Source organism: Ictalurus furcatus, chromosome 9, assembly GCF_023375685.1.
Source record: "Ictalurus furcatus strain D&B chromosome 9, Billie_1.0, whole genome shotgun sequence".
Classification (NCBI taxonomy): Eukaryota; Metazoa; Chordata; class Actinopteri; order Siluriformes; family Ictaluridae; genus Ictalurus; species Ictalurus furcatus.
This window is the reverse complement of record NC_071263.1, coordinates 19,081,618-19,100,756: the sequence shown is the minus strand read 5'-3', so window position 1 is coordinate 19,100,756 and position 19,139 is coordinate 19,081,618. Positions and strand designations below refer to the sequence as shown.

Sequence of the window (19,139 nt, the reverse complement as noted above, 5' to 3'; positions counted from 1 at the left end):
TAATACCTAATTTCTGGCCTGCCATCCATCTTGCCTTCAGTTTCATGCTCCTAACCATGAAATCTCCTCCGTTCAGAATTATGTCCTCAATCAGTCTCTTTCTCAAGGCCGCTATCAGACCTCTCTGAGCAGGGGCTGTATTTCTAATCAATCACTGTGCAACGGTTTTGCAGTGTTCTCTGTATCTCTCTCTCTCTCTCTCTCTCTCTCTCTCTCTCTGATTTAACTGTTTTTATTAATACATATTATATTAATACATGTATTACAAGGCAGCGATATACCTCCATTTGGGATAAGCACACTCTATAGTGATTCAAAATGTGCTCATCGTTCAGAAAGCACCTCCCTCCAGCGCTGTGCTCATCAGTGGCCAAGAGTGTGTCTGTGGGAAGACTTCTAACCTTTTACCATTTTGAAATACCAGACCCCTAGAGACGAGCCTTTGTGGTGGGATGTGAAGAATTGTGATTATGCTAAGGATGTTCCCTACTCAAGTGTTATTACCTACACTTACATTTTAATTGGGCTTTGATGATTGATTCTTGTCCCTGAGCCAAAATTTCACCAGTGTCCAGCACTGCCTTCTGAGCTCAAGTGTAGCTGCGAGAGTTAATTCACTCTTTGTGTCTTCTAGCCATGATATGGACACTATTTCAGTGCTCTGAGTCACTGCGTAAGGTCACAGTGCAATTAAAATAATGTGAGCAAAGAAAGGAACATTAAAGCCTATTTTTTTTCTTTCATCTATTCTCCTATATAAAACTATTCTATCTCAGCTGTTATCAACTTTAATTATATGCCATATGGAGAAATATATCACATTAATACATAGGCACACGTTGTTCCTGGACAGTTATTAAGATCTCTGTAACATTCAGCTCAAGTCCTAGTGGTTGTTTTTTAATAGTTTAACAGAACTATTCTTATGTTCGTTTCCCAGACAAACTGAAAGAAAGAAGTTGTGTTAGAATTTGGGTTTGGGTTCCTGGAGGCAGTCAAAGCCAGCTCTCATTGTGGCCCGCTGAGATAAAGCACCCCGCCGTGCCAACTCAACACACCATGGGATTAAAGGAACTGATAATTCTCCTTCTTTCTGCGCCTTCATCTCCCGCTTTCGGTCTCTCAACACAGCTCCCAGCAACTTCTTTCAGACGTTCAGCAGAGCTTTTGGGATCGCGTATTGAATGGATACGGCAAAGGCAGACCCAAACATTTTTAGCAGTTTTCTTAATTGAAAGTCTCTTCCCCCACTTGCCGTTCAAACGAGCTTGTCTCTCGCCTCCGCTGTAGTATCTCTCCTCTCAGTGGACTGTGGTGTGTTGGTCGGAACACAGCTGGTGTTTAATAGTGGCTCTTGCTGCCTTCTGCTCTGCAGGGCTTCTGCCTGAACCAGCTTCAATAAGCTGTTGCCTCTAGGTATGCCTAAAAATTGTCTCTCTCCTCTAAAAACACCATATTTATTTAAGGAAATGCAGCACCTTTGATTGTGTTCCAGCAAAACTCTCAAGTGACTAAGTATTACAGATACCCATCCGGCTGTAAAGGCTTTAGGAATTGGCACATAGGGAGCCAGCAGTGTGTAAAGGCTGTCCATTAAATGTGCAAGAAATGGCCCAAGCTGCAGAAAATGGAAAGATAAGACTTTCAAGAATTCTGCATTCAGCATGAGTGCATGCATTCACAATACTTGCATCCTTTCATAAAACCGGATATGTTTCCTCTCTAGTGAGAATAGATTTCAGTGATTTAAAGCATGACTGTTGGGAAATTATACATATCTATTAGACTAATCATGCCTTGATTATAACCTGACTTATGCTCATAGCAAGACTGATATTCACTCATACCTATCACAATATATGTTTTCAATGCATAGTACTGCTTCTCTTCCGCTGTATGACTATACTGTAATTATCATAATCCAACTATCTAATGTCGCCCAGAAGATGATGGCTATCCTTTTGAGTCTGGGTCCTCTCGAGGTTTCTTCCGTATACTGTCTCAGGGAGGCTTCCTTGCCACTGTCGCCTCTGGCTTGTTCTTTAGGGATCTAAATCTACATCCCATCTGATTTGTGACAGTGTCCCTTGTTAAAAGTGCCAAACCATTAACCATAATTGACCATTAACATCCGTACTGATGTGTTGTATGTTAAGAAGTGTCTAGCATGGTGGGCATAATATCTTCACACTTTTACTGGTTTAGATGAAGATGCAGTTATCATTCTATCCTTAATGAAGGGATTTATTGATTAAGTCTGTCCTATGGAAATGTATTAAAATGCTCTGTTGACTTTCCATAATGCAAATGTTCACCTTGAGTGCTTTTACTCAATAATGTCAGCTAATGCCCTGACCTTTTATGGAACTGCCTTCAAGCTGAATCAGAATGAAGTGTTCTGGACCTTTTTTTTCTTCAGCAAATAGACTTTCCTGAATGGTTAGTAATTATGTATTGCATAAATACAGAATTAACCTCGGTTAAAATATATTTTTTTTTAGAAGTTTTGTTTTCCCTACCAGATAATATGCGGTGTTGGGTGAAACTTTAATTAATATCCCTGAGGTGTTACCGTTAGAGAGAGAATTATGTATCACAGTCTCAAAAGACAAGAGCAGATCAATAGGTGTAAAGTACCTTTGGGAGATGACAATATTCGTGGACTGTGAGACAGATGAAAGAGACTGATACCTCTCTTGATGTATTTAAAAAAATTAACAGTAAAAATATCATGGATTCAGGTAGGAAACTGTTGATATATCATTGCCATGGTCAAATAACTAGAACAACAGCTCACTATGAGATGAATACAGAGATGGCATATTCAAGTTCAATAGTTGCATCCAAATTTACTCAGATAATACTCTCTGTATTCAGACAGCTTACATGGGTGCTTATGTTGATTTTCTGCGTGGTCCATTCAGAATATTAAAACTACATCAGCATAGTTCATGCCTCTGAGGTTGCCAGATTCATTTTGAGAAGGGGTGCAAGATGGGTTTTTTTTCCATTTGCATCTAATGAGCCAACGTTAAACACAAGTACTTACCTTTAAGCCTAAAAACGAAATTGGGGATAGACAATGCAGACTGACGAAGTACATTACATTTTCGTTGCTGTCTAATGTAGTATGATACAGTTTAGAAATAAAAAGAAAGACTAATAGGATGATATAAGAATTGAGATGAATATAATAGAGAATGTGACAAACATTCAAATAAACATCTAATGGGACTCTTCGTTGGAATCACAGTAAAGATTTAACCACCTTCATTATTCCATCCTTAACCTATAAAATAACACTTGATCCAGCACATTTGCACCTCTAAAATATTTACTACATTTTCTGTATTGCATGCTGACAGTTAATATTGTGGTTAATATCAAACTGTCAGACAATGGTGCAGACTTAATACAGTTCCTCGCTCGAGCTGATACTGTGCAAGAAATATTAACTTAGGTTTAAGCTCAGAAGCACGCCTCTGTTTTGGCTAACATTTCCCATACAACTGTCTGAGTAGTGCTTAAATCCAACGATAGGTCTGCTGTTTTTTTAAAGAGTTAGTTGAGAGTGGCTGGTGTGTGTGGTAGTGCTCAGCATGTACACCCTACATGACTCCCTAATCTGTTCTGTGGATGGATGGACAGCACTGTGCCCCAGTAATGATGCCAAAGGGCCTGCAGGTCAGCAGCCCTCACTGCCCACTAACCAATTGTGCAATAAAACCACTAAATCAGTGTGTTACAGCACAATATACAAATCCTATTAGACCAGGAACGATTTATGACATCTATAGGCTAGCCCCCTTCCTCCTCCTCTTCTTCCTCATGTTTTCCCATGACTGTCTGGGTTGTCAAGGTGCCCTCCTTTCTCCCAGACAAATACAGTCTCTATCTCTTTCTAACACACTAATACACACACCCACACTCTCCACTTTAGGAAGACTGCTCAGGAAATTAGTTTGTTTATTGGGTATTTTGTATGGCAACCATGGCCTAGTTTTGAGACTGCACTGCTCGTAATGTTTAGGTGAAAGTGGTTGGTGTGAGGAGATAAGTAATGGCATCAGTGCTGCTCCACCTGGGTGGGATTAGTCAATGGGCTGGATTGTTGCCTTCTTTTCTCTCTGACTCTTCCTCTTGAAGTTTATTTCCCTCTTTTTGCTGATGTTGCTGATGGCCACATTGTGAAGGAGATATGCTAATATCTACTTATGCATAGACACTGCCAAAGAAACTGATACACATACCATAACAGGGCATAAGAATGTCACTGCGTTTGTTCTCTTAATGGTCAACATCAGCTTTCATTACCTGGCCACAATGCAGACACACAGTAACATGTCTTGGATCATGGGTAAGATTGGTAAGATAGTTTTACTCCTGTTTACTAAAAGCAGTTTATTTGCCATTGATGCTTATTGAATCTGCAAGGATCTTATTGGGTTTTTTTTTTTTTTTGTCTCAGGCAGTGGGAAGAGATTTAATTAATTTAGAGTACTATTAGGCTGATCCATTTTATAATTAAAACTCAATGCATATTAGAGAGATTCTCTCCAAGTGTATCAGAGTTCTCCCTGAGTAATTTCTCCAGGGAAGGCAGCATGGATGGATGGTTTAAGAGGCTTTTTATGGTCACTGGGATATTATTACAGCCTCTGGCTCAAAAAAGATGGAAGAAACCTGAGATAAAGATATGCGAATGTAACTGTCATGGATTTGGCCACACTTACCACAAAGAGTGTTGATGAGATGAAAGGCTGACATGTAAGCAGGCCTGCTGTGTAGTTACCATCTCCCAAGATATCTTGTACAGTGCCTGACCCAAAGTTTCCATAGACCCCTTAATACCCCCCACCCCCAGCTGTCTTGGCTGGCAGTTGTGTAAATGTTTTTAAGTGCTTGTTTAATGTTTCATGCTGGTAACGGAGATGGGGGTGGGGGGTGGGGAGTTGCATATTTCCCTTGGGGACAGCCGATCAAGAATCATGTAACTGTGCAGTCTTGCATCCTGAAGAGTAACCAGCATGGGGACACTTGTCACTTCAGCATGAGACGCATACTTCTTCTCTTGTCCTTTGAGTTACATACACAGTTAACTTAAAACTGACAACTCAAGAGATCTTGGTGTGCAGTTTCAGCTTCAGAAGCTCTGTCAATGTCTTTGTTTGATATCTCCTGCTGGCAAAGGGAGGAGGGGGTGCATGTGGTGTTATGTAGCGTCTGATATTTTTTGTACACTTTTCTCATCACAAGCTTCAGGTTATTGAGTGTTGGGATCTGATTGGCTCTTCACACTCATGCAGTACCTTGCACTGGTTTCTGACCAAGAAAACTTGAATACTATGACACGATGAGCTTATCGAAGGAAGCTATAGTCAATAAATTCTTTCAAAGTTTTTCATGAGGAATGGGTAAGAGACATCCTTGTGTTTTACAGACCTGCTCCTGAATAGTTTCATTGCCAGACGAATGGCTTCTTTTTTGTGAAAAGGTGGGTGGGTCTTGTTAATTATTCAGACAAAATGTATCTGACTCTAACAAAAAAAAGTCTGGCTTGTGAGTCTACTTGTTATTAATAGAATCCACATGATGCTTAATTTGGGGTGAGAAGATACTGAATAATTTTCCTCCAACCAGTCACATTTTGAAACTTCCATGAATAGAAATTAATGGAAAGTGTGAGATGTTGTTTTGCTAGTTCTTGGATTGTTAATTCAGACCTATGACCTGGAGCACAGGCTTGAATTTTCGTCACCCTGTAGAAGCTGGCTTTATTTATGTCACTTTTTACAACAAGCTTTGGGAAAATAGAAAAAAAACCTCTAAGCCCTTATTTCACATAATTAGTTCCTTCCACTGCACTGTAAAACGTCCATTAAACAGCGACAGAAGTCAACTGATAACACACTCCCTCTGTGTAATTAATGGCCTCAGCCATGTGCCGCTGAGCTGACAATGAAACTGTGCTGCTCAGAATGGGCACCAAGGGAGAGGCTAGAGCATTGCATTTACAAGCCATCTGCTTCCATTTCAACGTTAGCTCTGTTTGTCAGATGTAGACGATCCGCTGTTTGCAACCAGTGTTGACTGTTCCCGTTGCATGACTTCTGTCACTTTGGATCGCTCTGACACTTTTGATTGCTTTGAGTGCTGCTGCAGCTGAGGTTTGATCTACATGATTACAGTAGGCTGTCTGTCTGCATCATCAGTGATCATGCACCTCTAAAATGTTCTATAGATAAAGTTATATCACCTGCAAACTTTACCAAAACTGAGTCACCTGCACATCTATTAAGACTGATAACGGTCTGAGTGAGTCAGAGCACAGCTCAGTCCCACTCCCTGCTCAATTTTCACTTTTCTAACAGGCAATCTCCTCAGCCAGCCCAATACTCCCCATTGGCCCTCCTCCAGCATTGAGTGCACGATCTTGGTTTAGAATCTGGGTTGCTCAGCCCTTCAATCAGAGCCCTGTCTTGTATCGGATTGCACAGTCCACACATAACATCCGCTTTGACCTGTGGGTTTATGCCATTGGATTAGATAAGGAGGAACCAGAGTGAAATTTAATGATGTTACCTTGTGGGCTCAGACACCAGCAGTGCCTATTCCTGTATTTTTTGCCATTTAAATGACCTCGAAATGGTTGCAGGTGCATTCATTTTCGCTTACAGCAAGGCTAGGATGGAACTAAATCTCATGGGTTTAGGGGACTGATTTGAGCCTGATTGATAGGCTTAAATATCTTCTTAATGTATTTTCTGAACTGTTTACTGGCAAATAATTATAGTATGTAATGGAAGCATTATAATATAATGCTATTCTTCACCCAAGAAGCTGGTGAAGGAAAATATCCACGTGTGATATGCTTTGTTTACTTTAAAAAAAAAAAAAAAAAAAAAGTACAATAAATATACATATTTATTTATTATAGATATCAACAGCCTTTACCAAAGGTCTACCTAGTGGACAGATTTTAAGTGAGGAATTAAAAAAATTTTGGGCCATGCTGTTATTATATCCCAAAGGAAGCTGATTAGTTTCCTATAACATCATGTTCCAAAGTGTTTTATTCCTATTATACCACAACACTTTACAGATTTGATATTCAACATTGATGCATTTATATTTATATTTAATTTTGTGGAACATCCACAAGACAAGTTTCTGTTATCACTTACATTATAGTAAGTATCAACAGTGGTTCCTTCCCCATGCTCTTTTTTCTTCTGTTTTTTTATTTATTTCACCAGACATAATTACGCAGCTTGTCATGTTACCGAGAAACCGTAGTGTGCAAAGTCCTCTGTCCTGAAGGCTTTCTTGTGGCAGAACGCTTACTGAATGTTACAAAGTGCCGACACTAGAGACTCTTTCCATGAACGTGAAATAAACATCTGCTTACAAAACCTTCACTATATCAATGATTAGACCCTATGACTAAGTTGTTACTATAGAAATGATTGCATTACCATGTAGTTATGATTTGAATTACAGCCAGCGCTGTTGTCAGAGCTGCTGTTATAGAAAACATCTTCTTACCAATCAGATTCAAGAATTCAGCATCCATTTTCTTCACCTAACCCTAATCCTAAAGCACAACTGGCATTAACATGGTTAAATGTGTTTTATTCTATGTCCAGGTATGACACTATCACAAATCAGTGGGAGACAGTGTCACCTTTGCCGAAGCCAGTGCATTCTGCAGCAGCGACAGTGTGTCGGGGGAAGATCTACGTGTTTGGAGGGGTAAACGAGGCTGGACGCTCGGCTGGAGTCCTGCAGTCTTATGTGCCTCATACCAATGCGTGGAGTTTCATAGAATCCCCAATGATAGGTAAGATTCTTTTGTTTCTTCTGCCTGTTTCTTTATTTTCCCCTAAATTTGGACGTAGGCCCTTCACATTATTCTAAATAACTCATTTCTAGTAAACATGAATTATGAACTTGTTTAGCAATGCAGATGAAGATGTGCTATTACAAGAGGTTAAAATGAGATTGATGTGCATCTTGTTTATTTCTACCTTGTGCAACCTCAGTCTCAGATCAGCTCAGTGACGTCTGTGCTCAGTTCAGTACTCAGCATCACATTTCTTACTGAAATTTACTGAGATTTACAGTGATCCAGACAGAAGTAAAGCTCTGAGCAACCCTGCTAAGGTGTTCATTACAGTCCATACAGGATTTCGCAGAGGGTTTTTTTTTTTGTGATTATTGCAGCCAGAAATGATGGATTTTGTTGCATCTTTTTGAAAAATTTGGCATGCGAGTTCTTTTGTGTTTTTTGGGGGAAAACTACTTGAATTGGTGAAATTGCAATTGAACGAAATTGCTTTGCATGGTCTTCATGGTGTTTGTTGGTAAATGAGACCTTTTAGCTGTACTTCAAAGAGGGCTTTGGCTGAATGCGTGTTGTGATGATGTCACATGGCGCGTTGTGATGTCACATGATGTGTCTTGGCTCAAAATCTGTCGAAAATCTGTAGTCATTTTGAAAAATGACATTGCAAAATGAAAGGTTGCTATTGGCCAATTAAAGAAAATAATTGTGGAGATAAAAAAAAAAAAACAACAACCTGAAAACTTCATAACTCCCTCTGCTAGAATACATTTTGTCTTTTTTTTCCTGTCTGGTTGTTTAATTAAGATAATGCATGTTCCACAAGGAACACTTGGTCCAAAGTGTTCTCCACTAACTGTGACATGAACACACTGAGCCGGAACACAACAATCTATAAAATCACTGGTATACCCGCGAGCAAGCAAGCTGCTACGAAGCCTGTTGATAGAGGCCAGATCAAGGTTAACAAATGATTGTAAGGAACATTTACCAAGTTTTATTGGGGGTGGATGAGGTATTCACTTCCCAACTTCTCAATTTTTCTCAAACGGCATGAATTTCAAGTTAGGCAGTTCTGTGAAATATATCTTGGGATGAACTGAATAATTCAGCAGGCTGTGAGAATACACAGATTTTTGCACTGTGTAGCTATACATATTTTAGTGTCTGTGAAAGTGTACTTTTACATTTATATATGTTCAAATATTGTTTTTATATTCACACCGTGCCTTTCTTTTTCATCTTAATAGTCTCTTTGTGTAATTGGACAGTGCACTATCACTCTCATCATTACAACCATTGAGCAGTATTTATTACAGTATTTAATTCAGCCATCAAATAAAGTATACACTATATCCCTGTAAATGCCTAATACATGAAATGTGACTGATGAAGCAGGTGTACGTAAGCACACAGTAGTATTTATTCATAAATCAGCACTGGATTTTACAAGGACAGGTTTGCCATATCAGCACTTACACACAGTAACCAAGTATAGAACCACTAATATGGATGGTGTGGCTAATGGAATGTAAATAACAGCACAGTCTGACAAGTGAAGTGTGGGTTCTGTAAAAGGTTAGAGCGGCGGAGCAGTGAATCCTACCAGTGTTAGATTACATCAGTTACAAAACAAACAACAACAAAAACCCAAAAACGAATGCACACAGGAGCATGACTCTCAGCCAGGAAAAGAGAAATGATATCAGCCCTGATATCATTTCTCTCTCTCTCTCTCTCTCTCTCTCTCACTCTCTCTCTCTCTCTCTCACACACACACACACACACACACACACACACACACAAACATGCAGACACTCATTTCACTACACAGTTCCCATAAAACTGAATTACAACTCTGTTTCTGCTGAATTATAGTTTATTGAGATCACTCCAAAACAAAAAAACTCAAATATTAAATATTTTCTAACCATATTTTACCTTACATTATCAATACCTTAGACTTTTGTCTCATGAAAGAGCAGACCGGCTTTGTTTATTCCTGTTAAAGGGTTCAATGATCCACAAAGGTTTCTAGTGAGGTCAAGTGGTGCAAATACACTTGAGTATACAAATAATTAAGTGTCTGAAGCCTGTGCATTAAGATGGCATCGGTTCATTTATTTAGACATAGTTTTGTTCATCTAATGGTGCTTTGGGTCTTAGAGACATGTTACTGATGGCCTGTGGCTGGTTAAAAATCAGCCAGTGGCTTTGATCCCTCAATATAGCAGTGAATCACAAAATAACAGAATGATTGTAGCAGCATATTTCTGTTTCTGTGTTTCAAACAAAAATAAGCAACGGTAATATTTGAAAAATTAATAAATAAATAAAAAATAATAAGGAGAAGAAGTTAAAATATATTATTATTACGATTTTGTTGTAAAGAAAAAAATTGATGATAAAATCATTATTAATAATAAGTATTGACGATTGGCAGGCCCAAACACGAACACATGCATGATGTACAGTGGAATTATAGCACTTCTTACACTTCTTGCTATAATGTCATTACATATAAATTGATCTCTTCACCATGGCAACACTATTTGAGATAACAAGATAACATTTCCTTTGCCATTTAATATCATGGATATCTTTACGTCATGCTGACTAAATCTGGTATGAAACTTGATGAAGCGTTAAAAAGTTTGATTTATAAGCAACACTTCCTGTAGCCAGTTGATGGCGCTATGAAAACAAATCAATGGATGGAAACTGCATGCCCATAACTGAGAAAAAATTCTTAATTCAAAGGGATACTATGAGCTCCCAGGCTACGCTCGTATCCAAGATGTTGCCAGAACATGATGACCACCACTTCTGATATTTGTGCCAAGTTTCGTGAGTTTTCAAGCATGCCAAGAACCTTAAAAATGTGCGTTGAAAAATACTAAGCAGGTCAAAATCAAGAGGGCCTTTTGCACCCTTGGTGCTTGGACCCTAAATAACCATTGTTAATAATAACTCTTAGGTCAAATATAAGCACTGGCCTTTAATCTCACTGTGCTCTGCTCAGCACTGGACTACAGACTGAATATAGGGGCTTTACTCGAAGCTTCACTATAAGGTTGTAGACACCTGACCATCATGGGCGTGATGGTCAAGTGTCCAAAACCTTATAGTGAACATATGGTTCTTCTCCAAACTGTTGCCATACAGTTGTTTAGGATGTAAATGGAGGCTACAGCATTACAATTTTCCTTCACTGGAACTAAGAGGCCCAAACCTGTTCCAGCATGACTATGCCCTTGTGTACAGTACAAAGTGAGCTCCATGAAGATATGATTTGCCAAGTTTGGAGTGGAAGAACTTGAGTGTCCTGCATAGATCCTTTACCTCAAAACCACTGAACACCTTTGGGATTAACTGGAACACTGACTGCACCTCAGCCCTCCACACTAGACATCAGTAATGCTCTTGTGGCTGAATGAGTACAGATCCCTACAGCCACACTCTCCATCACACCTGAAACCTATTTCCCATTATTCATTATATTGGACTCTCTCACTCACTTAATTGGTTGCCAGACACATGTACTCGGACTTCTTTCATGCCAAAATATAGGAAGTGACGATGATATTTTGTATCCGAGCTAACATACTGTATGTGCACAAATTTCTCACAGCCCTGGCAAAAGGCTGGCTGCGAATTAGTATTACAGGTTTGTCAGGGAAACTGACAGCAGCTTAGGACATAAATATAAAGAATTTTTGACACCTGACTCAGTACTCACAAAACTATGCACATGTAATAGTTGTTTTTATATTTATATTTATAACTCAAAAATCAGCAGTACAATAGATATAATGATGCATTGACTAACAGTGGTATACAACAATCACTTTAGCATTATTAGACATATTCAGCAAGTCAGTTGTGTAGTCAGTGCAGGTTCTGATCCCAGTTAGACTCCACAGCAGTGAGCAGTGAGTGTGGGTTTCAATGACTGCAAAAGAGCTGTTGATTTTGTTTAATGTTGAGTGTGCCCTCACTCTGCTGCCCATGTCGCCAAGAAACAACAGCGCTGTATCTTCCATGGAGTAGTGACCAGTTTCCATACCTGCTGGTTCACTCGTTGTGCTGGGGCAAGCAGAACGTTGCTCTGGGAGGTGCTCATGCAGCGCTGGATAATGTTGTGTGTTTAAAATGTAAATAAACCTGCTGCTGAGCCACGCTCCCTACGGATAGCCCGACCTCACACACCACAGAGCGGAGAAATGACAACGTCACACAGCCTGGTTCCTGAGAGCTGCAAACTTTGATGAACTGAGAAAGTGTGAGACAGCATGGACAGCCGAGAGGAGCTTTGTTATCAGTGAGTGTGTGTATGTGTTGCAGGGGAAAGGGGGGGGAAGGGGGGGGAGAAGGGGGGGAGAAAGGGGGAGGGGGGGGGAAGGGGGGGGAGAAGGGGGGAGAAAGGGGGGGGGGGAGAAGGGGGGAGAAAGGGGGGGGGAGAAAGGGGGGAGAAAGGGGGGGGGGGAGAAGGGGGGGAGAAAGGGGGGGGGGGGTCCAGGGCATGTTATATAGGCTGAGTGCACACAGACACTCTCTCTCTCACACACACACACACATACACAGACACACACACACACACACACAAAAACTTACTTAGTTTTTTTGAGTAATTTCTTGGTGACAGCTTCCACAGACATGTGGTCAAGCAGAGAGCTGTGTGTCAAAATCAAATTACATCAATAGGCTTATGCACAACTACTGCTGGGCCAAAAGCCAAAACACTTCAAATGCTGAACCGTGGAGATCTGGAACACTACATTGTTGTGAACGAGTTAAAGCCAGTGTTTACCTTGTTAAGAGCAAAACACTGAGTTGTGTGCTTTGTGTGCCTCTACATTGCTAATCTTTTGAATGTTTAAATTCTGAATCTTGCTGTTCTGGTTGTTGACTTTTTATATTGTACAGAATGCAGATTTCACCTCTGGAGCCACCATTCCACAACCGGAGCGCACACAATGTAATTAACTATATAAGATTCATTTCGCTCCAGAGAGTGAAATCACAGCTGTTTTGGAGAGTGCAATTGTAATTCAATTATTTTCCACCCTCATCAATTATTCATGTGCTTTCCCTTGCTTATTTACTCAAACATACAGAAGTGAATTGCACTCAGTCCAGCAAAATATGGAGCAGCCTTTGTATTGATGATCAATGCAAGGCTTAACTTGTTCAAATCCAGCATTTCGTTACACCTTTGCTTCTTTTTCCATTTGTTTAACGAGCATAATGAGATAAATGAATTGTGAGATGAGTCACATGCGATGAATCTGCTCTCTGCCCACTAAATTGAGCTTTCATTGGGTCAATAGTCAATAGTAATCATGTTTAAAATGACATAATGAGGAAACATGGGCTGACAGAGTAGTACTCTGGGTAATGGCTTTTTATGTAGCACAGTTGTGTAAGGTATAATTCCATGTAATTGAATGTGGATGGAATAGTTCTGTTTAGACCTCAGCGCTCTTGAATTCTTAAATCTGATCAGATGGTGAGATGGTCAGATGGTGTTTATTTTTCTGGGGTGGGTGGGAGGGGGTTGTGGGGGGGTGGGATTTAAGTCTTGTTAAGGCTTCTTTCTTCCTTCCCCTCCCCATAAGGATTTCTTCCAGGACGATGATTTGAGAAGCTTCATTGGGGAGCTGCGCTGCCAAGGTCGCCGTCCTTCCCTGCCAAGGTCTAAGGCAATCAAGGCACATTCTAGGGCCTCTGTCATCTCTCAGGGGGTCTTGGCGATCCTCATACCTACAGCCTTCTGCTCCTCGACCGGCAATGCTCTTAAGAATCGGTCTATGGCTACCCTCTCGACCACCACGAGAGGGTACGTTGGTCGGGCTGCAGCTATCTTTTGGTGGTCTACAGCAGGCTGTCCATCTGCAACCAAGGCCGGTAGGCCCATCGATGGAAGTCTGTCACCGCGTTGGTGGGGGACAGACCACGTCAGACCATGATTTTCTGTTTTAGCAAGTCATAATGCGTAGTAGTCTGCCTGAGCCTCCCCCGAGAGTAGCGGAGCGAGGATGCAGGTCCGGTCCTCTTCCACCCATCTTTCTCACTGAGTGACATGCTCGAAAGCCAGGAGATAGGTCTTGACGTCATCCTTTGGATTTAGTCTGGGGAGGAGATGCTGGGCCTCTCGGCAGGGGTCGGGGAGGGAAATGGAGGTGGCTGCAAGCTGGTGGAAGGAGAGAAGTTCCTTGGTGGCTACCTTTAGGCTTTGGGCCAGCTCCTTGGTCACCACCTTTTGTTGGAGATTTGTCTCCAGGAGGTGCTGCTGCATAGTGTCCATATTCCTGCTGGGTTCCAGTACCATGTTCATGCCCGCATTCCACCACTGTGGCTTTTTAAAGCTGGAGCAGGCTGAACACAGACACGAGTGTGGAGACGGGAGTGAGGCGAAAAAGTGCTCTTTTCAGAAGTGGGGGTTTTAGGTGTGTGGGGTGGAGCGTGCAGTGCACTAGGGTGGCAGCAGATCAACTTGGGCCATAGGCCACTGCAGACAAGAGGCGGGACCCAGGGAGCCCAGTTGAAGACCTTGGTGGTGTCGATCTGAATGTGGCTGCCAGGCAGCATCCTTGTTGGTATCCAAGCTGTCTCTGCTTCCTGCGTGAGAGAGAGAAAGAAGTCATCCTACATGTGTGGACAAACATAGCTCACCTGGCTGTTGCTCTGATGTCCTTTTATACTCTCCCCTCTGCTCCCAGAGTGTAGAGAGAGGCTGCTGTCATCAATGGCTGCCAGCCATGTGCGTTTCTGCTGCCCTGCCTTGCAGGCATGGGCTCTCGCGCTGTCCAAAACTATCGAGGTGCAGAAGTGGCGCTGTCCTTTCAGCACCTCGGCGGCAGTCATGTGAGGAGCGCTATTTCCTTGTGTAGCGCGGGCTGTCGGCCCACCATCACACTGTGAGGCGATGTTTATTTATCATTTATGGAAAGAGTCTCCAGTGTCAGTGCTTTATAAGTTTTCCGTCAGTCTTCAGGGTAAGATGACAAGCTGTGTTTTTTGTTTTATTAACTTCAAGAAAAAGGCTAGTGGGCAAGTAGGAGAGGCTGGTGATGGAACAACTGTTTATAGCTGTAACAGCATAAGTGATTATGGGGTCTAACTTGCTTTGCGGATGTTCCACATCATTAAATGTAACTATAAAAGGTTAAAAGTATGAAATGTCATTCTTTAATATATTAAAATTGTAATAGTTGACAAATTGCATGGCTATAAGAGGAATACAACACTTCAAGACATGCTGTTATTGGAAAAATAAATGTATTAACTCAGTTGTTGATTATTTTCCTATAACAGCACGCCCTGAAGAGTTTTATTCCAGACTTAACTTGTCTAGTTTTCTAAGGTAAAATTCTCTCTCCTTCTGTGTGTCTGCATGTGTGTGTTATACAGATAACAAGTATGCACCTGCTGTAACACTCAATGGCTTTATCTTCATCCTTGGAGGAGCATATGCCAGAGCTACAACTATCTACGACCCTGAGAAAGGCAACATCAAAGCAGGACCCAACATGAACCACTCAAGGCAGTTCTGCAGGTAATGAGTTCAGGCTGACCCACAGTCAATACAACCTACCCGCGGCTCACGCCTATTCTGATGCATTAATGTCTGTAATATCCGTGCTGACAGCTCTTCTAGTAGACAGCATACATTTATTCTTTCTGCCTATAAACCCAGTGTTGCTAAAAATGTCATGCGTTTCATAAATGTAATGCAGCTGTCTACCTCACTGGGTCATTGTGTTTTTTTGCTGTGGAGAGCTACGAACTTGAGAGGATCCATTACAGTGAACTGCCTCTTGCAGTTGGCCTCTTGTCTGAAAAAGTGAAGAAAGAAAGCTGTATCAAAAGTAGTTTTAAATAGTACCAAAGCCTCTTACATGCACTTGACTGTCTTTCACGCCATTGAGGTGCTTTTGATAGTCTCATCCATATCCACAGCTTTCTCTGCTGATTGGTGTGAAAGATCAGTGATGTTGCAAAGGGCACAAGTGCTCGGAAACATTTTCATTCTTTAGCTTCAAGACTATTCCCTGTCAGAACACAAAGGCACTTCTGCCTGCTTGTTTTTCCATTTCACAGCAAAAAAGCAGTTATAAAAGCAGTTAAATAAAGCAGTTTTATCCTGTATCAGTCCCCATATTTTCATTTCAGAAATATTGAAATATTGGTGTGGGGGGGGGGGGAAACCCTAGAAGGATAAGGATATAAATTACATTGATTTAAAAAAAAAAATTAAAAGAGAGAGATAGAAATACTTTGCACTTCTAAGAATTAATTTCTAGTCCCTTGGGTTAAGCTTTGGGTTGCATCTGTCTCCTGCGCTGATTGGTATTCACAGCAGAGAGAGTAATTAGCTCAGTGGCAGATGAAGCGTGGATGAGCCGCGGAACAATTGCTTCTTCTCCGCATCTCCAAAACGTAACTGCGTGAGCATGGATGCGTGTGTACGTTGGTGTGCATTCACACGCATGCACGTCTCTCTGCACTTCTGCTGTGTGTTTGCGCTACACATACTGTATGGTTCCCAGAAATGGCACGTCGGTTCCAGTCACAGTGCTGAGAGTTTTCTGCATTAGCATTCAGAAGCATGCTGAGAGTGTGAAATGAACACTGCAAAAGCAGGAGATTAGGAAATGAGTGATTTATTCTTTCCAGGATGGTGCATCCATGTCCATGCCGTAACGTTTCATGGAAAAAGTGGTAGAAATGATGAGAATAGAATTGTCCATGTTCATCTAGCTGATGTCTTGCATCATGAAGATCAAGTATTTCCATTCCTCTCATACATTTCTGTGTTTTTCTTGATTTGAGCAGTGCCGTAATTTTGGATGGGAAAATCTACGCTACAGGAGGCATTGTAAGCAGCGAGGGTCCGGCGCTGGGCAACATGGAGGCCTTTGACCCCTGCGCCAATGCCTGGACACTGCAACAGAGCATGCCATGCCCACTCTTCAGGCATGGCTGTGTGGTCATTAAGAAGTACATTCAGAGTGGCTGATGTTGGAGCTGAGTAATACAGGATGCTGTTGCCTCCTTTGCACACTCCTTCATTCTGTGCTCCCTCGTTCACACTCTCACTGCCCCAGGATTACCAGTGCTGACATTGAAGTGTTGTGAAATATCTCCTTTAGCTCCTTTTTACCCTCTCTCTGTATCTCTCATTTTCTCCTATTCCATTTCATCTCTCCCTACTCTCAACAATATGGAATATAGAAACTCTTTATTACAGCAGGCACTCTGACTCAACAAGGTGCCTTTGTGTAACGTATACCAATTCAAGCTGTTGGCGCTGAAGGTCTGGAGTGGCACAAGCCTTAACGCTCCATCACCACTTCAATTCAAATGCACAGCTCTGTCTTTTTTTGTCGCTCTGGTCAAATTTCACTTCTTTGAGTAATCATTGTAGTTGCCCGATTCCTAAACGGTTTCCATTGGTTTTAATCATCACTGTAGCAATATTCTTGTTTTTCTTTCTTCTTCAAGAAGGACTCGGCCCAGTTCTGACTCTAATGATGTGAAACATACCGTACATCTTTATAATGAGGGGAAAATATGAAGTGTTTACTCTGTGCTGAATTTTGGGTTGCAGGTATAAATTCTTAGCAATTAGTACTATAGTGAATTATGTTTCAAAATGGAGTGTGTTTGTGTCAAATATGGAAAAAAAAAAGCATTCCTTTTTCCCCAGGAGCTGAACCTGGAACAGTAGTACTGTAGTAGGAGATGATCTCACGAACTCTGTCGTTTGCACTGGAAGGAATAGGGTTTCACATTTCTGAGCTGGACTCCCAACCTGGGCTGGTCTACAAGTTGGGGTTTCACACTGAACTAATGCACATTTCTCTTGCACCCTGCCAAAGCACAAATAATTCGGGGGTCAGAGTGATGTCAAAAATGTGATATTTTTACCTTCATTTCTTGCTGTTTGCCGAGTCTGGCAGCGTTCTTGGAATGCCGGTGGAACAGAATGGGATTCTCTGTAATTTAGGGAAGAAGACAAAATATTGTTTATTTTAGGAACCTGAAGTGTTGACGGTTGTTTCTAGACAAATGTATAGTATATTACTGAAATGGTTATGTAACAAAAAATTGGTCATTGCCACATATGTTATTGTTTCAATTAATGAGAGTACCTCATCATTAATTAGAACAATAATAAGTCAAATACAATTGATTCCTAATGAGTTTGGTGTGTTTGCTTTATTTTATTTAGTGTACCTGTCGGTAGTCTTGGCACCTCACAGTCCTGACAATTACTGTTTATTTTCTCCTCATGGCAGTCTGGGTTTCGTCCATGTATTCAAGGTTTCCTCCTACCTCATAAAAAATGCCAGTATTGGATTGGTGAATTTGCTGCCCTGTGATGAACTAGCATCCGATCCAGTGTGTATTCCTTCTCCAAATCCACAACAACCTTGACCGGAATAAAGTGCTCATTGAGTATTTATGAATGAAATAATTCATGAATAAATGAACTATATTGCAATGAGAATACAAGTATGTGTGTTTTTCCAATTTTCTTCCCAATTTGGTCACCTGCTATTTCCCACCCACGAGCCAGGTCTCCACTTTCATATGACAGCTATCAACTGGGGGGGATGAAGGCTAACATGTGTTTCCTCTGAGACACGTGAAGCCAGCCTATTGTGTCTTTTCAAACTGCTGCAAAAGCTATGTCAGCAGGCAGCATAGCACATTCGGAGGAAAGTGCTATCTACACTCTTCCGCATAACTGAGCCCACAGACATCCATGATTGGCTAGTGTCACCGTTATTGACAGGCGAGAGAGTATGCCATCCCTCCCACTCAGAAAGCACATCCAATTTTGCTCTCTAGTCTAATGCCCTTACATGTCATCGTCAGGATTCAACTTGCAATCGCCGAACTTTTCTTTTGCACAACTCAAGAGACTGTGTATGGATTTACAAGAGGTACACTAAGATGTACTACTGAATATGAGTAAATTAATGGCGTTTAAACGCTGGCAATCTGGAACTGCAAAAACTCTGCTCAAAACTGATATTGGACATTTTGCCTGGTACAATATTGTTGTTTTATCTCACCATCACAGACACTTCATTCCAGCAGATCTCTTTCTGCTTTGAAGTTAGACAAGAATCACACAGTCAGGCAACTGGCCATGCACAACATCACCTCCACCCTCACAACCCCCAGCTTTGTGCACCATATTGTGCAATGTTGGACCAGTTCCTCTCTGCTGTTTTATCAGCCTGGCTGTGTTAATAACAGACTGTCCTAGTCCATGCCACAG

The 19,139-nt window shown here is 41.3% G+C and overlaps 1 protein-coding gene across 1 annotated transcript in view; it reads left to right on the top strand.

Moving 5' to 3' along the window:
• The window catches only part of LOC128612436 (kelch-like protein 29), a 71,141-nt gene extending 54,193 nt beyond the window's left edge, over positions 1-16,948 (top strand). The window contains exons 11-13 of the mRNA XM_053632608.1: positions 7,647-7,840; positions 15,257-15,401; positions 16,682-16,948. Coding sequence (XP_053488583.1) covers positions 7,647-7,840; positions 15,257-15,401; positions 16,682-16,865 — 523 coding nt within the window. The 3' untranslated portion in view covers positions 16,866-16,948. The remainder of the gene's footprint in view (positions 1-7,646; positions 7,841-15,256; positions 15,402-16,681) is intronic.
• Positions 16,949-19,139: the final 2,191 nt, after the last annotated feature.